Here is a 20,504-nt window from a genome sequence, read left to right on the forward strand (position 1 = left end):
CTTAATGGTGAAAGAGTCTCTGTTTGAGGTGATAAAAAGATTTTGGGAATAGTGTAATGATTGATGACAATAGTGTAATGTGAATATAATTAATGCCATTAAAGTTCACAATTAAATGGCTTTATATGGCTGGGCACGGTGGTGCAAGCCTGTACTCCCAGCGGCTTGGGAGGTGAAGGCAGGATGATCTTGAGTTCAAAGCCAGCCTCAGCAATTCAGCAAGTTTTGCTAAGCAACTCAGTGAGACCTTGTCTCTAAATAAAATACAATATAGGGCTAGGGATGTGGCTCAGTGGTAGAGTGCCCCTGAGTTCAATCTTGGTACCAAAAAGAAAATGACTTTATATGTGTACATCTTGCACAGTGGAAAAAAATATAAAGGCTCAATTAAAAGGAATGAATTACTGAAACCATACAAAATAAGTATAATCTCAAATATATTACACTAAGCTAAAAAAGGCCAGGCACAAAAGAGTGTATACTACGTAATACCATGTAGCCCTTTACAGAAAAAGTTTGATAGTTCCTGGATGTGGAATCCAGCAATATGCAGAAAAGGAGAAATATAACCTGTAGTGAGAGAAACCAAATTTGTGGTTGCCAAAGGCTGTAGCAGGGAGATTGGCTACAAAAGAGAACAGTGGTGGGCTTTACAAAATCGTGATCAGGGTACTGGTTATAAAGTATCAATTTGTCAAAATTTGTAAAGTCTATTAAACTGTATATTTTGTTGTATATAAACTATATCTCAGGTAGGTGTAATGGCACACACCTATAATCCCAGCAGCTTGGGAGGCTAAGGCAGGAGGACTGCAAGTTCAAACCAGCCTCAGCAACTTAGTGAGGCCCTAAGCAACTTAGCAGAGACCCTGTCTCAAAATAAAAACTTAGTAGCAAACAAACAAACAAAAACCCTCAATAAAATTGATGACAAAAAAATAATAATAGAAAGAGACTAACGAGACATGACAGCTAAATTCTTATTTGGATTCCTAAAACAAATAAATTAGTGCTGAAACAAAAAAAAAATTAATGCCAAACTATATATTTGTGCAGTGATGGTTCAAATTCTTCTTACATAAGAAATCTGTACATTTAGGCACCTTGGAATCAAAAGAGTATACAATAAATCCCACATTTTAAGAAACAAATAATAATAATAATAGTCCTAAAGAAGCAATAAGGCATGCATAACCAAAGCATGTAAATTATTATTTACTGAAAATGGTCTCTAAAGGGTTAATTACCCCACCCCAAAAAAGTACTTTAAGTTTGTACTACAAGAATAAGAAGGCCAAAGGAGTTTTCCTTCTACCCACCCTGGAGCAATTTTTTTTTTAACTTTCTATTAAATAAAATATTAAATTTCATGAATGTTACACAGTAACTCTGTAAACAATCCAAAGAAAAGATTCCCATTTGTTTTCCCAAACTATTTTTAGGGCCAAAATATATGTATTAGCATAAATATTTTTGGTAGAAGATAAAATGATAAAGCACTTGCCTAGTATGCACAAGGCCCTGGGTTTGATCTCCAGCACTGCAAATAAAACTTTTGATATACCACTGCACAACTACTTAACCTACTCAAGATATAATTCCTAATAAAAATTTAAGCAAGAGGCTGGGGATATAGCTTAGTTGGTAGAGTGCTTGCCTCGCATGCACAAAGCCCTGGATTCAATTCTCAGTACCACACACACACACACACACACACACACACACACAAAGTAAGCGTGATTTTTACTTTCTCTTTTAGTATCTGATTTTTAAAAATTATGGGAAGGTCTGATTTATAAAAACTCAATATTTTTATAAACAAATGTTATTTTAAAACATATATTGTACAACTATATATCTGTAGGTATACAAAAGCCAAATATGAAATAATTCTTTGAAACATACGCAAGTTTTCAGACTTTGAGTTTTATCTATAGAGGAAATTACATCTATTCTGTGCCTATCTCAGACTATAAGCTTCCAACAGCTCAAGATAATAGTCTTTCATTTTGGGTACTCAGGATTGAACCCAGAAGCCCTTAACGACCAAGCCACATTCCCAAAAGATCACAAGTTCCAGGCCAGCCTAGACAACTGAGTGAGACCTTATCTCAAAAAGATTTTAAAAAGGCTGGTAATATAATTCAGTGGTAGAGTACCCCCACCCCCAGCCAAATAAAATGTTTTTAAGAATATTATCTTTGGGGGGTCAGGCATCATGGCACTCATCTGTAATCCCAGCAACTTGGGAGGCTGAGGAGGAGGAGGCCAGCACCTGCAAGACCCTGTCTCAAAATAAAAAAGGGCTGGGGACATAGCTTTGTGATAAAGCACACCTGGGATCAATCCCCAGTACCCCCTCCACCCAAAAAATTGAGTAAAAAGAGTTAAGATTAACCAATCATAGTGGCACACACCTGTAATCTAAGCAGTTTGGGAGGCTGAGGGAGGAGGATCGTGAGTTCAAAGCTAGCCTCAGCAACAGTGAGGTGCTGAGTTACTTGGTGAGAATCTGTCTCTAAAATACAGAATAGGGCTAGGGATGTGGCTCAGTGGTTGAGTAACCCTGAGTTCAATCCCCGGTATCCTCCCTCCCCCAAAAAAGAACTAAGACTAAGAAGTGTATGAAGAGCCAGGTTCCAAGGCCAGCCCACCAGCACCTGTTTGGACATTCTCTGCCTCTTTAGGCCTCGTTTCCTCATATGTAAGATAACCTCCACAATAACTAGTTCTATGATCCACTATGGAGCCAAATTTTAGAGCCTACACACATTCCAGCATCTCTGCTCAGTTTTGCACTATTGTCTCCTCACTTTTTAAATGAGGTAACCTTACTTTTTTTTTAGAGACAGGGTCTCACTGAGTAAAAAGACAGGCATGGTAAGGCTTAGCGCCTCATTTTTGCTGAGGCTGGCTTTGAACTCTCCATCCTCCTGTCTCAGCCTGCCAAGCAGAGGCAAGTGCCTCTGAGCCCTGCATGAGGTAATTATTCTAAGTTGAAAAAGAGATTACAATCTAAGAAACCCGAGTTCAAGTTGAGGCTCTGCCTCCAATATGCTCTAAATTGAGACCAGTCCCTTAACTCTGATCCATAATTTCCCTTGGTTCAGTTTCCTCCTTTGTAAAATGGTATAACTGTAAAGACTAGGACATTTTTTTTTTTTTTTGGTCTGGGGATTGAACCTAGGGCCAAGGGCCCAGTCCAAGACTAAATGCTCTTTATTGTTCAAAACAAAATTCATGGGGCTGAGGATGTGGCTCAAGTGGTAGTGCACTCGCCTGGCATGCATGAGGCCTGGGTTCGATCCTCAGCACCACATACAAATAAAGATATTGTGCCCGCCGAAACTAAAAAATTAAAAAAAAAATTCATTACCTTTTCCCAAAAGGAGTTCATTTTTAATTTATGGTTTCCTATTACCTGAGAATCTTTCCAAGATCCTGGCCCATTCATTATCCACCCCATTTCTACCCATTTTAATAGTACAGATCCTGTTTGTCTCAGATACTGATTTTAGTGCCACTGACTTGACAATTTAAAGTACACACATCTATCACCTGACCTACTGTAATCACACAAACAATCTTTCTACCCCCATTTGGTCTTCTCTTCAATCCATCCCCCCATACTGCTGCCATAATTACACTCAAAATGCAAAAATTATTCACCTGCCTAAAATCCTCTACCAGCTTTCAAAACACACATTATGAATGAATACTTAACTATTCTAGACTGCAAATCCACCTTTACATGCCCTTTCAGTCACCTTTGCAATGTAACCATGTGTCTTTGTATTACCACATCCTTCAGCTAGAATGCCTCAATCCCTTCTGAATGTAATCTCATCCTTAAAGATGACGTGGCTCAAAGGTACCCTTTTGTGGGCTGGGGCTATAGCTCAGTGGCAGAGGGCTTGCCTAGCATGTGTGAGGCACTGGGTTCCATCACGTAAGAATAAATAAAGGCATTCTGTCCATATACAACTACAAAAAATAAAAATAAAATTTTTAAAGTACCCTTTTCTAGTCCCACCCCCACCAGTTTACTTTGTGATTCTCCTTCATGTTCCTTATCTATAATTCGTTGGCACCATTTATCACGCTGTATATCATTACCTCTATGCCCCTCTCCCAGAAGAATGTGTCCTGGCATCCACACTATGGCTGCCCTAGGATAGGGGAGGAGGTCAAGCACAGCATTTAGAGTGCAAGCTCTGGAGCCAAAGTGCCATGACTGGAAACCTTATTTTAGTTCTTTTCTGCTATCACCTGAACAAGATACTTAATCTTCCCAAGCCTTGGCATATGTAGCTAGAAAAATGGGAGGGGGGGGAGATTGTTAAAACCTAAAGGGTTTATTATTTGGACGTGATGATGTAGGTCAACGGCTTGGCACCCTGCCTTAGGGAGAAGTTTCAGAAAAATAAGAATAATCACATTAATAATAGTAATAGTAACCCTAGTAGAAATAAAATTAACAGCAACCACTGACTCTGCTTTATGTCAGGCATTGTTCAGACACCCTCATTGCAGGACGAGCTGGTTACTATCATCATTATTCCCATTTTTGCAGAGAAAACTGATAACAAGAAAGCTTGAATAACTGCCCCACAACAAGAATCTCAGGCTCTTTCCGGAAGCTGTCCTGCCCTCTGCCCTGGTGCAGGGGATTCTCGGGCATGCTAGGCAAACACTCGACGAGCTACACGCCAAGCCCTGCTGTCCAGGCTTTTAGTTACATTTCGCTGCCGCAGTGGACAGCAAACGCTAGCTCACTATCAGGCAGAAAGCAAATATTTGGTTAAATAAACTGCGGCAAAACTATACAATAAAAAGTACTCAATTATACTCAAGTGAGGAAATTCACTAAGCAGCTGGGAAATAAAAGCATGAATACTTTGTGTTCCCTCTTATATTTTGCTGTGCCGCGTTCCAAAAATTTATCACGACTTGGTTGCTAACCGCGAGGGAAAGTAAATCCTCCAGGTGAGATGCAGGGAAGAACGGCCGGGAAGCCGCCCAGGCCCCGCCCCTTTCAGGTTTAGACAGCCGTCCTCACATTGAAAGCGGGTAGCTGCCCTTCTGGCGCGCGGTGCAGCTCACGAACCAGTTCCACAGCTTTTTCGCAGAACATGACGGACTCTCTCGGGTCCCTCGGGCTCGTCAAGGTTTCAATCCAAACAGTCGCAGGGCTCTCGGCTTCCGCGTACCTTCTGCTCTGCACACCACAGCTTCAGCTCTTTGCCTCCTCCTCTGCGACGCGCTTTGGCGCCAAACAAGCCTAGCCAATAGGAACGCGTTGCCGAATCTTCTGCCCTACGGCAGCCAAAGAGGGACATTTGCCCACTCTGCGCGACCGTGTTACAGAAAGGTCGGAATAAGGGGGTTGGTTTTTTTTCTTTAGTGATGCCCAGCTCTCAGTACAAAGAACAAGCAGCCTGGCGTTGTTCCAGACGGCTGTTGCTATCGCCTCAACTTGCTATCACCTGAACAAGATACTTAATCTTCCCAAGCCTTGGCATATGTAGCTAGAAAAATGGGGGCGGGGAGGGGGAGAGGATTGCGACACTCGCTGGTGTTTTCATTTTAGTTTTGCAGCAGGGTTTTTCGTTTGATAACCCTCCTGGGTTGGGTGCCTCCTGTGTGGTAGGGACTTGTGATACATATTTATTTTTAAAAATTTTTTTGGTAGTTATCTATGGACATTATGCCTTTATTTTGTGGGGCTGAGGATGGAACCCAGTGCCTGACCCCTGCTAGGCAAGCTCTTAGCCACTGAGTTATGGCCCCAGCCCCATATACGTAATTTTCATAACTTTCGCTAAAGGTGGTTAAGACTCTGAACTGATAAAGAAACAGAAGTTAGATAACTTCCCCAAGATCACAAAAGAGCTCATAAACTCAATAAGACCTTGTAGCTAAGCTTTCCACTTTTGGCTCAGTACCATCCTTTTTCTTTTTTCTTTTCTTTCTTTTTTTTTTTTTTTTTGTTTTTGTTTTTGTTTGTTTGTGTGTTTGTGGGGTTTTTTGTTGTTTGTTTTTTGTGCTATTGGGGATTGAACCCAGAGGCTGTCTACCACTAAGCTATAATCCCAACCCTTTTTATTTCTTATGAGGAATATTAATTTTATTGTGGTTATCTGGGATATTTTTTATTAGAGTATTATAATTATACATAGCATTGGAGTTATTTTATTTTGAGACAGTCTCTTTAAGTTGCTGAGGCTAGCCTGGAATTGTTATCCTGCTTTAGCATCCTGAGTTGCTGGGATTATAAGTGTGCATCATCATGCCTGGCTTATTTGGCTAATTTGAAGAAAAAAAAAAAAAAAGTCATTTTTTTATTTTGATGCTGGGGATCGAACCCAGGACCATACTATGCTAGGCAAAGGCTCTCCCAATGAGCTATGCCTTTAGCCTCTAAGCAGTATTAATTTCTAAAAAGCAGTATTGGATTCATTGTGGCTAACCCTAGAAATAATGTTGCTCTTTTGCAAAGTAGATAAAGTACACATTATCTGATAAAGGGAAGTGGCCCATTTTAAAAAACAGTTTCTGGACCTTATCCTTACATTTCTTCTAAACACTAAAGGATAACTTTTTTAAACCAAGTACATACTTCTATCATGGACCATGCTGTGGGATTTTGATCAAAAGACAAGCATCCATAATCCTCCTCAGCCATATATCTTTTCAATTTCAGGCAGAAGGCAGAGTCCCTTAATGAACTTGAGACTCACTTCCTTACTTGTAAAATGGGGACACTAGTGGCATCACTGAGGAGTTGTGAGGATACAGTCTCTCCCTCAGGAAATATTTACAAAGTGCCTACTATGAGCCAGACATTGGTCTGGGCATTGAAAATACAGCAGCAAACAGGTCCTTTCTCAGATTTTACATTGCAGTGTGGGAAAAAAAAAAATAGAGATACAGACACATTGACAAATATATTGGTGACAAGCACTAACAAGAATAAGTCAAGAGGGCCTGGGGTTGTGGCTCAGAGGTAGAGTGCTTGCCTAGCACATGCGAGGCACTGGGTTCAATCCTCATAAAAAATAAATAAATAAAAGAATAAGTCAAGAAAGGTGAACAGAGTGAAGGTGAGTCTGAGGGCTTTAAGTTAAAAGTGTTCAGGAATACACAGATGTGAACGGGGAGTGAGCACGCCCTGTAGGTGTGGGCAACTGGTGAGCACGCCCTGTAGGTGTGGGCAACTGGAGGACAGGGAATTGCAGGTAGCAGGTATTAAAGTGCAAAGGTTCTGAGCAAGGGTGACTGTGGCATGTAAGGACCAGGAGGAAGGCACTGATTGAGGAAGGACCCTGTATGCCCTTTCATAAGCTTTCAGTTTTATTTTGAATGAGTTGGGGAACCATCAAGGAGATTTTAACAAATGAGTGACAGAATTACATGTGGCATAGGAAAAATAAAAATCCTATGTGACAGCTGAGTTAAGTAGACAGAAATGAAGCAAAGGTAAAGGCAGGAGGCAGACCACCCCTGCTATTAAAATAATCCAAGTGAGGCATGATGTCTTAGCCCAGGGTGGAGATGGTGGAGGTGATGAGAAGTGTTGGAACCTGAGTAGATTCTGAAAGGGGAGCTGGCTGACAAAGTTTGATGCCAGAAGAAAGAAATCAAAGGTGACCCCAGAGTTTTAGCCCGAGGCAGCACAAAAACAGAGTTGCCATTTCCCAGGAGGGGAAGCTTATGAAGTTAGAGTGGAAGAAGAGCTGGGAGTTGTTTTGAACACAGTAGTCTGGGTGCCTGTCAGATATCAGAGATGAATAGATCTTTGGATAAAGAAGCCTGGATTCAAGGAAAGGAGGGGGCCATATTTAAAGCCTCAAAACCAGGAGATAACTATATGGGCAAACCCAGGGCCAGTGAGAAAAATTCAATACCAACTTATATTTCTTTTTTCTTTCTTCTCTCCAGCTCTCCCTGTCTTCCTTGCCCCCCAACCCCTTATTAAAAAGGATTTTGTGCCAAGGCAAGGTGGGCATACACCTGCAATCCCAGCGGAAGACTGAGGAGGAGGATTATGAGTTCAACATAGTGAGACCCTAAACAACTCAGTGAGATGCTGTCTCTAAATAAAATATAAAAAAGGCTAGAGATGTGGCTCACTGGTTAAGCAACTCTGGGTTCAATCTCTGATACCCCAAAAAAAGGGGGTGGGGGGATTTTGTGACAGATAAAATAATTTTTCTACACTTTAACTTCTGAATCCCCAAATCCCCAGTACTGTTATTTCACTTCAAAGAATTCACCTTTTAAATTCCACAGTATGTTTTAAATTGGCAATTATACCCGGGGATGCTTTTCCACTGAACAACATGCCCAGCCTTTTTTTTTTTTTTTTTTAAATTAATTTTTATTGTTGGTTGTTCAAAACATTACATAGTTCTTGATATATCATATTTCACACTTTGATTCAAGTGGGATATGAACTCCCATTTTTACCCCGTATCCAGCCTTTTTTGAAACAAAGTCTCATTAAATTTCTAAGACTGGGGTCTAGAATTTGTGATCCTCCTGCCTCAGCTTCTAAAGAAACTATAGAAAGTCAAAGCTGTAAAACTAAATCTGTGAGCTAAACTGCCCTTTATTTCCTTTGCTCTATTTAGAATGGGTTGAATTAATACTTAATTGGGTTTCACAAGTGCAAAGTCATCTTTGAAATGGATTTCCTCAAAGGGGTAAATGCTTTTAAAAATCCAAAATCTGTTTTCAAAGAGTAAACTGTTGCCAGGTATGGTGGCTCATGAGGCTGAAACAGGAGGATCTCGGGTTCAAAGCCAGCCTTAGCCACTGAGCAAGACCCTGCCTCAAAATAAAAAAATAAAAAGGGCTGGGATGTGGTTCAGTGGTTAAGCACCCAAGGTTCAATCCCTAGTACCAAAAAAACAAAATCACTAAAGAGTAAACTGTTTAAGGAGTTCACTTTTTCATATATTCGATCCCAAGGTTATATATATGTATGTATGTATACACACACACACACACACACACACACTTTTTCAAATTAAAAATTAACTCCCTGAAGGCATATTTTAAAAGACAAAGTCCTGCACGGTGCTTATAATCCCAGTGACTAGGAAGGCTGAGGAGAGAGGATCACAGGTTTGAGGCCAGACTCAGCAATTTAGCTTAGGCCCTAACTAACTGACAGAGACCATGAATCAAAAATAAATAATAAATAAAAATAAAACGGGCTGGAGGGGCTGGGGTTGTGGGTCAGAGATACAGCGCTTGCCTAGCATGCGTCAGGCACTGGGTTCGATCCTTAGCACCACATAAATATAAAATAACTAAAAAATAAATAAATAAATAAACGGGCTGGGCATGTGGTTTAGTGGTAATGTCCCTTGGTTCATCCCCAGCATCGCCCCCCCCCGCCAAAATAAAAAATCCTTCTGGAACAATAGCAACTAATCATTAAAACGGAATTGTGATGTTACCTTTTTGTTCATATAAACCTAAATGAGCAGTAATCCAGAGTTAGGAGCCAGAGGCCCTGGGTTGGAACGGGAGGGAGACGACTTTGGACAGAAGCTCAGGCTCGCAGGGTGGCCACTTTCTGGCCGGCGACCTCCCAGTGTTTTCGTCGTTCGGACCACTGAACTGAGGCACCACTGGGTTGTCTGCGGGTTACAAGAATGCCCAGAAGGTAGTCCCCTAGCCCCGTGCCCGACCCAGTCCTCTGAGCTGCAAAACCTAACAACCTTGCGCTGCCCTGACAATGACGTGAGGAGGCAGCTTCTACCGCCCTACTCCAAGATGGCTGCGGGTCGGCGCTGGGGATGCTGGGCGCGCTCCCCGAGGGACCGGGGTGGAGTTGATGGGGCGGGGAGGGGGCAGAGCGAGCAGGATTCTGGCGCTGATTGGCCTGTGAGGCCGACCGGCCCCCAGCGCTGATCCTCAGCGGGCGCTGCGGCCTGGGGCTGAGATGTGAGGGGCAGCGGGCGGGCTCCCGGCGGTGAAGGCTGTGAGCTGCGGCGGCTGCGGCGAGGGCGGCGCAGGCGGGCGGGCGAGGCCAGCGGGCGCCGTGGGCGGCCGGCCTTGTCGGCCGCGGGATGAGGAAACGGACCGAGCCCGTCACCTTGGAGCATGAGCGCTGCGCCGCCTCGGGTTCATCCTCCTCCGGCTCGGCCACCGCGGCGCTGGACGCCGACTGCCGCCTGAAGCAGAACCTGCGCCTGGCCGGCAAGGGGCCGGAGCCCCGTTGTGCAGCCGACTCGGGCATGAAGCGGACGCTGGGCAGGTGAGGCGATGCACTGGTAGTGGGGAGGGTTCCCCTCACCTGCCGTGCAGGTGCGGCCCACAGGTCTCCCCGAATCGCCGCCCCCCTCACATTAGCTGCCTGCATAAGGATTTCCCACCTCACCCCTCATTCTCCCGGTGTCCTCTTTGACCCTTCTTCAGACCTCTTCCCCTTACTTGGCCTGCAAGGAGCTCCCAACCCCCATCCTTTCCCCAGGCACCTTCCCCCGGGAGCACCTTACGTCCCTTCAACTCAAGTATCCGCTCTGGCGCTCCGCGCCTCCCACTTACCCACCCAGCACTTCGAACGCATCTTTGCACCCCTACACTTTTTCAGGAGAGCCACTGCGGACCCCTAGGCTACGGGTTTGGAGCGGCACGGAAGTCGTGACCTAGCACAAGAGTAGCGTAAGGGGTGGGGAGGCCCCCCGGACGCGCGGCACGTAGGCGGTGGGACGTGGGGAGGCTGGCGTCAGACCCTCAGAGCTCCGGGGTCCGCTCATACCTGGTTTGCATTGGCCCCCGCAAACCGACCGCACTAGCCGGCGCCTGTGCGCAAGCCTGGTGGTACCCTGGTCTCTCACTTCAGTACTTCTCGGGTAACTGTTATTAGAAGTGGCATTCGCTGCTCAGAACTGCTGAGCCTTTCGGGAAAGGTTAAATGGCCTGTGGGGTTCAAGGGAAAGGAAGGATACACCACATTCTCAGTTGTTGGAGGAAAACCGATCGTTCCCTGTGCTGGTGGCTGCTTACCTTTGAAATCTGTATAAAGGAGTTGGTCCCACTGAGAATTATTGTAGAGTCCCGAAGTCATTTGAGGTGTGTGCATGTGTTTTCTCCCTTTGCGAAGAAGAATGCGGTTATATAAAGCTGATTTCGGAATTGAGATGGGAGCTTATTTCACAGGGACATATTTCTTTCCCTCTTTGCTGTTTTCTTAATGATTTGACTATTTGTGGAACATATAATTCATGGCAATTTTGAAGCGTTGGTATTTCATGATGATGTTTGATTGAAGTTGGTGTGTGATGTTCTCAGGTGTTTCTTTTGGAAGCAGTTGGAAATGCCTTTAATTGAACCTGAAGCATAAAATATTTATTCAAATAGCCCCTGAAGAAAATGAGAACTTCAACTTTAGTACTTAAAAAGAACATGAAATTAAACTAGAGGCCTCTAAGTCAATGATTCTCAGTCCTGCCAGAAGGGTAGGGACTGATAGGTTTGGTTTCACATGTGAGTATTTTTTGTGAAACTAATCTGTTCTTTTTGGAAAGGTTTAACTGTTATCAAGAGTTTTTACTTTAATACATTTTAATAAGTAGACAGCACAAAACTTAAGTAAGTTGGAAAGTCTTTGCTTGTTAAAGATCGAATTGTTACGCACAATAATGTTGGGAAACAATGCTGCCCCGACACCTTCCTTGTGAGATGTACTATACTAAAAGAATCTGATTAATTTTCAGTTTTGTATCAGGGGACAAAGAGAAACATTCAATAGTGTCCATATCCTTTAGATAATCAAAAGGCTGTTAGGGAAATAAAATGCACAACACAGAAGAAAGGTCAAATTTGTGTTACCCCTTGGCTTTTTTTCCTGTTGCCTGTCCTAGACATTCTGGTGTTTGACTCAGGCCCAGAGAGACCTTCCCAGACCAGCCCATCCCTGTTTACCTTATCACTTACATGGCATTATAATTGCAAGCATACTTGTTGACTTACTTTACCTGTGCCTCCTATCCCACAAGAATGGAAGCACAAGAGAGCAGGTTGTTTTCTTCACTTGTGTATCTCTAGTGCCTGGCACATAGTAGATGGCAGAAAATACTTGTTGAATGAATGAATATCTGGGGAATAAATTCCAAGAAGTGGAATTTCTAGGCCAGGGGTGTGTGTTTATAACTTCAAAAGGTAAAGCTAAGTTAACCCTCCACAGAAGTTGTATTAATCTGTACTCTGACCGTCAATGTAAGTTGCCTCTGCCTCCTATACCGTGTATTATCCTATATTTTGACCTTTGTCTGATAGAAGAAAATTATATCTGATTTTGGTATTAATTTCTAGTACTTCTAGGTGGCATTTTATGTGTATATAAGCCTGTTATATGCCTTTGCAATTAGTTGTCTTTTATGGTCCTCCTGCACATTTCTTTTAATTCTTTATTATGAACATTTTATTTTTGATACTGGTGATTGAACCTAGAGCTGATTAACCATTAAGCCACATCCCCAGCCCTCCCCACCCCCTTTTTTTTCTTTTTTGGAGACAGGGTCTTTGTAAGTTGCTTAAGGCCTCACTAAGTTGATGAGGCTAGCTTTGAACTACCTACCAATTCTCCTACCTGAGCCTCCAGAGCTGCCGGGATTACAGGAACACACTACTGTGTCTAGATTCAAGATCGCTACAAGATTTTCAAATATATGAAAGTAGACAATATAGTGATCCAATGGTTTGAACAGTTTTCAATGTTTAGCCAAACTTGATTCATTTATCCCTCCTCTCTATTTTCTTGTAGGTTGGGGAACTGTAATATTTTGAAACAAATTATTTTCTTTATAAAATACTTAACAAATAAGGATTTTTTGAAATATATATAACCCCAATGCTATTATCCTATCCATTAAACTAAATTTTTATCCGATATCAATATTATCAAATATCCAGACCACAAACCACTTCCCAAATTGTCTCAGAAATGTCTGTCTGAGCTGGGTATGGTGGCACAAGCGTATAATCCTAGCAACGCTGGCGGTTGAGGCAGGAGGATCGAAATTTCCAAGCCAGTTTAGGCAACTTAGTAAGATCCTATCTCAAAATAAAAAATAATAAAAGAATTGTAGCTCAGTGGTAAAAGTGCCCCTGAGTTCAATCACCGATATAAAAAAAAGAGAAATATCTTTACTTGAAAATTCTATACATTCTTTATCCTAGTTCATCTTTTTTTGTTGTTACTGAAAATAGGATCCTTTATTGTATTGCATATTCTTAGTTGTTCTATTTATTAATTTTATAACTAGCAACTAATTTTATAGTTTCTAATAGTTTTTACTATTGTTGGATTTTCCAGGAGTACTATCACCTCAGCTATAAATAATAATTTTGTCCCTTGTTTTCCAATATTTATGCCACTTGTTTCTCTTTTCTGATTGCATTGTATTTCCAGAACAAAGTTAAATAATGGAGATGATACTGGGTACTTTTAACTAGTTCCTCACCTTTTGGGGACTGGGGGTGGGAGTTAGTATGGCGGTTTACTACTGATCTATATCCCCAGTCCTAGTTTATTTTACTTTGGGAGAGGGTGTTGCTAAGTTGCTAAGGCTGGCCTCGAGCTTCGTGATCCTCCTGCCTCAGCCTCCTGAGTTGCTGGGATTCCAGGCATGCACCACTATATCCGACCTACTCCCCCCCCACCCCACCCCCCATGTGCTGGGGATTGAACATAGGGCTTCAAACATGCTAGACAAATACAAGAATGAGCCACCTTCCCCAGCCCTAATTTCTCATCTTTAATGAGATTGCTTTTAGTTTTGTCATTAAGTGTGCTGATTTTTACTAAAAAGTATGTTGCTAATAACATTTTAAAATCATTAATAGTGGTTGAATTTTTAAAATTTTAACATCTGTGTTATGATCATAATAATTTTTCCCTTTACTTGTTAATATGTTATTGTAACAATAGATTTTATGTTATTGAATTATTATTGCATTCCTGGGATGAACCCTTATTGTGTAGCCAGAGTCCATTTATTAACATTTTATTTAGAAATGTTACATCATTATTTGTGAAAGTAGTGTATAATTTTCTTTTTTCTTTTGCAATACTAGGAATCCAACTCAGGGCCTCCCATATGCCATGTGAGTGCTCTACCACTGAGCTACATCTCCAACCCTCTATAATTTTCTTTTTTAGTGTTATCTTTATCAAGTTGTGTTTTCTATATCTTTTAATATTAAAAATGTGCTTTGGCTGGGTTTATGACATGCACCTGTAGTCCTAGCCACTCAGAAGACTGAGGCAGGAGGATCATTTAATCCCAGGAGGGATCCCAGTCTGAGCAATATAATAAGACTGCATCCCTTAAAAAAACAACAACTACAACAAAAAAAACCCAGCCACTAGAAGACTGAGGCAGAAGGATTGCAAGTTTAAGGCCCTGTCTTGAACTGGAAGGTTAGCAAGACCTTGTCTCAAAATAAAAAATTAAAATGGCTAGAGATGTAGTAGCTCAGTAGTAGAGTGCCCCTGGGTTCTGTCGTGGGGGTGTGTGTGTGTGTGTATGTAGACTATACTTTCTCTGCTTTAGTCAGTTTAAAATTCTTTTGGAATTATCTGTTTGTTTTTTTAAATTTGGTAAATTCCCCTATAAAACTACCTAAACCTGGTGCTTTTGTAGAATATAGCACTTTTTGAGGGGTAAGGGAAAAAAAAAACAAGGGGGAGAAATGAATTACAGTAGATGGGGTAGAGAGAGAAGAGGGGAGGGGAGGGAAGGGGAGGGGGGATAGCAGAGGATAGGAAAGGTAGCAGAATACAACAGACACTAGTATGGCAATATGTAAATCAGTGGATGTGTAACGGATGTGATTCTGCAATCTGTATTGGGGTAAAAATGGGAGTTCATAACCCACTTGAATCAAAGTGTGAAATATGATATATCAAGAACTATGTAATGTTTTGAACAACCAACAATAAAAATTTAAAAAAGAAGAAGAATATAGCACTTTTATAACTATACAGTTTCTTTGAGACCATTGGTCTGTTCAGATTTGTTATCTCTTTCTGGGTTTAGTTTTGGTGGTTTGTGTATTCATAGAAAATCATCCACTTACCAGGTGTGGTGATGCACACCTCTAATCCCAGGGGCTCAGGAGGCTGAGGAAGGAGAATTGCAAGTTCAAAGCTAGCCTCAGCAACTTAGCAAGACTCTGAGCAGTTTAGTGAGACCCTGTCTCAAAATAAAAAGGGCTAGAGATGTGGCTTACTGGTAAAGCACCCTGAGTTTAGTTCCTGGTACCAAAGGAAAAAAAAAAAAATAAAGAAAATCATGAACTTAATCAGCTTTTAATCAGCTTTTTCTCTTTTTTTAAAAAAAATATTTATTTAGTTTTAGATGAACACACAGTATCTTTATTTATTTTTATGTGGTGCTGAGGATTGAACCCAGTGCCTCACATATGCAAGGCAAGCACTTTACCACTGAGTTACAGCCGCAGCCCCAGCTTTTTTCCTCTTTATCTGGGACTTATTTCCCTGGTTTTGGTCCCATTTATGTACTTAGGCTTTCTTGCCCTTATTTTTTTCTTGATTAGGCTGACTAATGATATATCTAACACATAAACACTAGAGTTTGAAATATATGTGTGTGTGTGTGTGACTGTGTGTGTGTATATATACATATATATGTGTATATGTGTGTGTGTATATATATGTATATATATAATATATCTACCTCCTTTATTATTTCTGGGAGAGCCAGGTAATGCTGAGGGCTGCCCAGAAGTACAGAACATGTTCCATCTGCAGGGGGCAGCAGCCTCCACACCTGGTCCTATACTACCTGGAATGTGACCCAAGGCAGCCAGGTCTTCTAGTCTTTCCAGAAATGAGTAGATTTTTTTTTTGGTTTTGTAGAGTTTTGTTTTAATTGTGTTTGTGTGTGTCGGTCACCATAATTTTAACATTTTAGTTAATTCAAATTAGAATGACTTTGGAAGCTAAAGTTTTTGGTTTTGTTTTGTTTTTTAAAATTTTTGAGCTGAAGGGTAATTTAACCCAGAGGTGCTTTACCTCTGAGCTACATCCCAACCATTTTTTTTTTTTTTTTTTTTTTAAAGACAGGGTTTCACTAAGTTGCTCAGGGCTTTTCTAAGTTGCTGAGGCTGGCCTCAAACTTGGGATCCTCTTGCCTCAGCCTTATGAGTTGCTGGAACTACCGGCACGCACCACTGCACCTGGCTTAAAAGGTAATTTTTAAAAGTAAATATATATCGAAGTCATACATCAACTCTGTATCCCTTGAGAACTAGATATTGGAGTTTTTTAAGTTGTTTTACTTTATTTGGTTTGGTTTTAGGAATTAAGCCCAGGACTTTGTTTTAAGCACATGCTTTAATACTGTGTTAGGTCAGATTTGCTGTGATGAAGTACCTGAGAAAAATCAATTTTAAAAAAGAGAAAAGATTTATTTTGGCTCATTGTTTCAAAGGATTTAGTCCAAGGTCACTTGACTCCATCACTTTGGTCCTATGATAGGAGCACATGGCAGAGGAGATCTGTTCACCTCTTGGTGGCTAAGAGACAAAGCAGGAGAAGGTAAGGGACAAGGTCCCAATATCCCCTTCAAGGGAACCCTCTTCTCCCCTACCAACTACCCCATGCCCCTCCCTCACCTAGCTTCCTTTCACTAGGTCCCACCTCTTAAAGTTTCTACCACCTAGCCACATGCAGTGGTACAAGCCTATTTCCCAGTTATCTGGGATGCTGAGGTAGGAGGATCACAAGTTTGAAGCCAACCTGATCAACTATAGCAAGACCCTGTCTCAAAATAAAAAGGGCTGGTGATATAATCAATGTTAAAACAAACGTGGTTTCACCCTAGTACCTCCCCACCACCACCAAAAAAGTTTCATTACCTCTCAATAATGCTATTAGCTGAGGACTAAGCCTTCAAAACATGGCTTTAGGGGGACATTTAAGATCTAAAGCATAATAACCACAGACCTGTATACTCCTAGCTCTAGATACTAGTTTTACTTTGCAAATTGTCTGTGAGAAGGTGCTGGGCAAAGAAGAACTTTATGGGCTTCTCATGGGCTTCTCATTTTCTTCTCATTTTTGTAGCTCTGGAATTCTTGGGAAGGTTCATTTGAGGTACAAGTTGTCCCATTTGGACCCTGAACTAAAATCATAAGACACACAAGATCTGTGTATCTTAATCAACTGGTCTTCACCCTTCCTCTTTCAAACTTTAGGGCAGGCCAGATCGGCCAGATAGATGGAGATCAATGAATTGCATGGGAGATGCTAGAGCACCCTCCTGTGTAATACCAAAGAACAGTCATCACCTTAGTTCTTCCTTGACCCAAAGAAGGGATTTCATCTGAAGCTGCTAATGCTTCACCATAATGCTGAAAGGCAGGTGGCTGAGATTAATGCCTATCTCCTTTTCCTTTAGCTGTCCTGAGGTGTGATAGTCACTCACCCTCCAAGCATTCCTATGTGATGTCTCTTCACCCTTGCTTCACAGATTGAGGAGATGAGAGCAAGTGTTCACCAAGCTGTTATAGCTAAAGTCTGCTTTATCCCTCTTTTTCTTTCTTCTCTACCTAGAGTACAGTCTAGGATAAGACTCTAACAAGACTTTAACAGGTGGGTCTGCCACTTTCCAACTTGATATACCTTTTCACAGCCACAGTCCAGACAGAGGCCTGGAACCTTAGAACTGGGTTCTGGTTTTATTAGGGCTTTGCGTCCTGTATCTGTGCTTGGTTCAAAGTTGCTTTCAGCCAACACACACCCTCCCTTTCCAAGGGAGTGTCTCCCTTTTGTGGTAACTTTTACAGACAGGCATATTATGGGAGATACCTTTGGGCAGACTGAAAAGAGGCATGGAAGATGATCACTTTGTCAGATGTAGGCTGATGAAGATGGGACCCCATCCCATATTTCTGCTCTTCCTTACATTAGAACACTTTTCCTCTCAAAATGAAGTCTTCAGGAAGAATGTTTATTGAAATCCAACCATGAAAGAAAACAGATTAAGTCAATGCTTTTCACCCAGAGGTGGTACCACAGAAATTAAGTTTCAGTGAGTTTGTGCTTTGCCAGTGGGCTTTTTCAGTATGGAGAGGGAATGAGTCATTTGCCTTCTCCTAAACTGAGGGCCAATGTCTGGAGTGTAGTTTAGAAGAGCCGACCAACACAGAAAGGAATGATAGCTAGAAAGCCTGGACTAAAATAAAATGTCCCATTCTTAGAAGGATCTCTCATTTGGGTTTGGTTCCCATTGTAGTATGATTCCATGTTTAAGAGGAAGCTTGCATGGCAAACTGGGTCTTGAGGGAGTGTTTTCAGAATCTGTCATTTGCTTAACTTTCTGATTTGTCTCTTCATCTGTGATGTGGGGAAAAGAATGTCTTTGATGCAGGATTGTGGTGAGGTCGAGGTGTGTGGAAAGTTTCCACCAGCAGCGAGCCCTCAGTCAGTGGCATCTTCTATCCCATTATTACTACTGACATTACATGCTGAGGGAAGTGATAAAGTCATTAGCACATATCAGGAAGAATTTACTGCTTCCTTTTTATTCCCCAGGTTATTAGTCTGGCTTCTCATAGTCATGCATATACGGTTCATCATGATCCATTATCGTAACTGTTAACACTGGGGCATTTTTAACTATAGTCTTTGATCATCCATCACTTTTTTCAACCACTCATTTAACATAGTTTGAATACCTGTGACTGCTGAGGCCATAGTAGTGACCGCAGTCCATGTTCTCATGGACTTTACATTCCAGTAAGGGAGACAGGTGACAAATGAAGAGAGATATGACACATCAGGTGCTCTAGGCACGAAGGAGAAAAATAGAGCCAGTAGAGGAACATCTTTAGACTGGGCACCATGGTGGGGTGTGTGGTTTGGGTGAGAAAGAGGCCTTCCTAACAAGGGGACATTTGAATGGAAGCCCCTGACTGCTTTAGAGCAGAAGAATAACATGATAGGTTGTATGTATTATCATGTCACTCTGAGTCTGTAATAAGAACAGACTGGGGGCAGGGATGTGGAAGACCAGCTGGGGCTCTTGTCATCCAGGTAAGATACTGTGAGGGCTTGGGCCAGGTTATTAGCCATGAGGGTAAGAAGAAGTGTGGAATTCTGAATGTTTTAAAGGAGATGCCAATAGGATATGCTAATGGATTAAATGGATGAGTGTGAAAGAGACAAGAGTCATATTCACAGGATTTTTTTCTAAACAATGAGAAAAATAGAGTTGCCATGTACTGAGAAGGGAACCATCTTTGTACATTGGCTGATGCTATAACAGAATACCACAGACTGGGTAAATTAAAAATAATCAAAATTTATATGGCTCATGGTTCTGAGAGGCTGGGAAATCCAAGATCGAGGCACTATATCTGATGAAGACCTTCATACTGAATCATAACATGGAGGAAGACATCACATAGCAAAGGAACACTTAATAAAAGGGTGAGAAGGAGCAAGAGAACAACCAAACGAGAGAGTTTGCTTGTATAACAGAGTCACTCCCATAATATCTAAATCACTCCCAATTGTAGCATCATTAATGCATATTCAGGAGGGTGGAGATTCATGACCTTAATACCTCTTAGACATCTCACTTCCCAATACCATCCCAGTGGCTTAAATTTCCACATAAGCCAGGTGTTGTATCATACCTCAAGTTCTACCTGTTCAGGAGGCTGAGGCAGTAGGATCACTTGTGTCCAGGAGTTTGGGGCCAGCCTGGGCAACATAATGAGACTTTTCTTCTTAAAAAAATTTTTTTCTCAGTATGAATTTTGGAGGGGACATTTAAACAATAGCATTTTATTCCAGTAGTCCCAAAAGTCTTAACTCAATACTACACAGTCCAAAGTTCAGAGTCTCATTGGAATCATTATGGATGACACTGAAACACAATTCATTCTGAGGCAAATTTCCTCTAGCTATGTACCTGTGAAATCAAAACAAGGAATGTACTTCTGAAATGCAGTGGTGGGGCACAGGATAGATATTCTCATTCCAAAAGGGAGAGAGCATCAAAAAGAAAGGAGTAAAGCAGTCCAAAGCTCAACGGGAAAATAGCATTAAGTGTCCACTCCCTCTTTCCAGACTGGTTATCGAACCCAGGGGTACTCTACCAAGGCTACATCCCCAACCTTTTTTATGTTTTATTTTGAAACAGGTCTCACTAAATTGACTAGGCTGGCCTCCAATTTATGATCCTCCTCCCTCAGACTCCTGGGCTTTTGGGATTACAGATATGTGCCACTGTACCTGGCTGGATTAAGTCCTAAAGCTAGAGAATGATTTTTGACTTAGTATCTTGCATCCTGGGCACAGTGGTGTGGGGATCAGGCCTTCAAAGCCTCAGGCAGCCCTGCCCCTACAACTTTTTTGGTCTCAGCAACACTCAGGAGTTAGAGTCTCATGCTGGCACACTGATAGCTCTATAGTTCTGGGATCTTGGGGGTGGCCCTACCCCTGCAGCCTT

At 41.8% G+C, this 20,504-nt stretch overlaps 2 protein-coding genes across 4 annotated transcripts in view; one reads left to right on the top strand and one right to left on the bottom strand.

Annotated features, from left to right (window-relative positions):
- Positions 1-9,736, bottom strand: part of Gins1 (GINS complex subunit 1) — a 30,139-nt gene extending 20,403 nt beyond the window's left edge. The window contains exon 1 of one of the 2 annotated variants that reach the window (XM_076848882.2): positions 5,060-5,242. In XM_076848882.2, the coding sequence (XP_076704997.1) occupies positions 5,060-5,134 (75 nt within the window). In that variant the 5' untranslated portion in view covers positions 5,135-5,242. Of the gene's footprint in view, positions 1-5,059; positions 5,243-9,467 lie in introns of those variants that run through there. The other variant, XM_076848883.2, reaches the window with a different exon arrangement.
- Positions 9,737-9,926: 190 nt separating this feature from the next.
- Abhd12 (abhydrolase domain containing 12, lysophospholipase) overlaps positions 9,927-20,504 on the top strand; it is an 81,166-nt gene continuing 70,588 nt past the window's right edge. For both annotated transcript variants that reach the window (XM_076848884.1, XM_076848885.1), the window contains exon 1: positions 9,927-10,270. In XM_076848884.1, the coding sequence (XP_076704999.1) occupies positions 10,083-10,270 (188 nt within the window). In that variant the 5' untranslated portion in view covers positions 9,927-10,082. The remainder of the gene's footprint in view (positions 10,271-20,504) is intronic.

The sequence above is a fragment of the Callospermophilus lateralis genome, chromosome 3, assembly GCF_048772815.1.
Source record: "Callospermophilus lateralis isolate mCalLat2 chromosome 3, mCalLat2.hap1, whole genome shotgun sequence".
Classification (NCBI taxonomy): Eukaryota; Metazoa; Chordata; class Mammalia; order Rodentia; family Sciuridae; genus Callospermophilus; species Callospermophilus lateralis.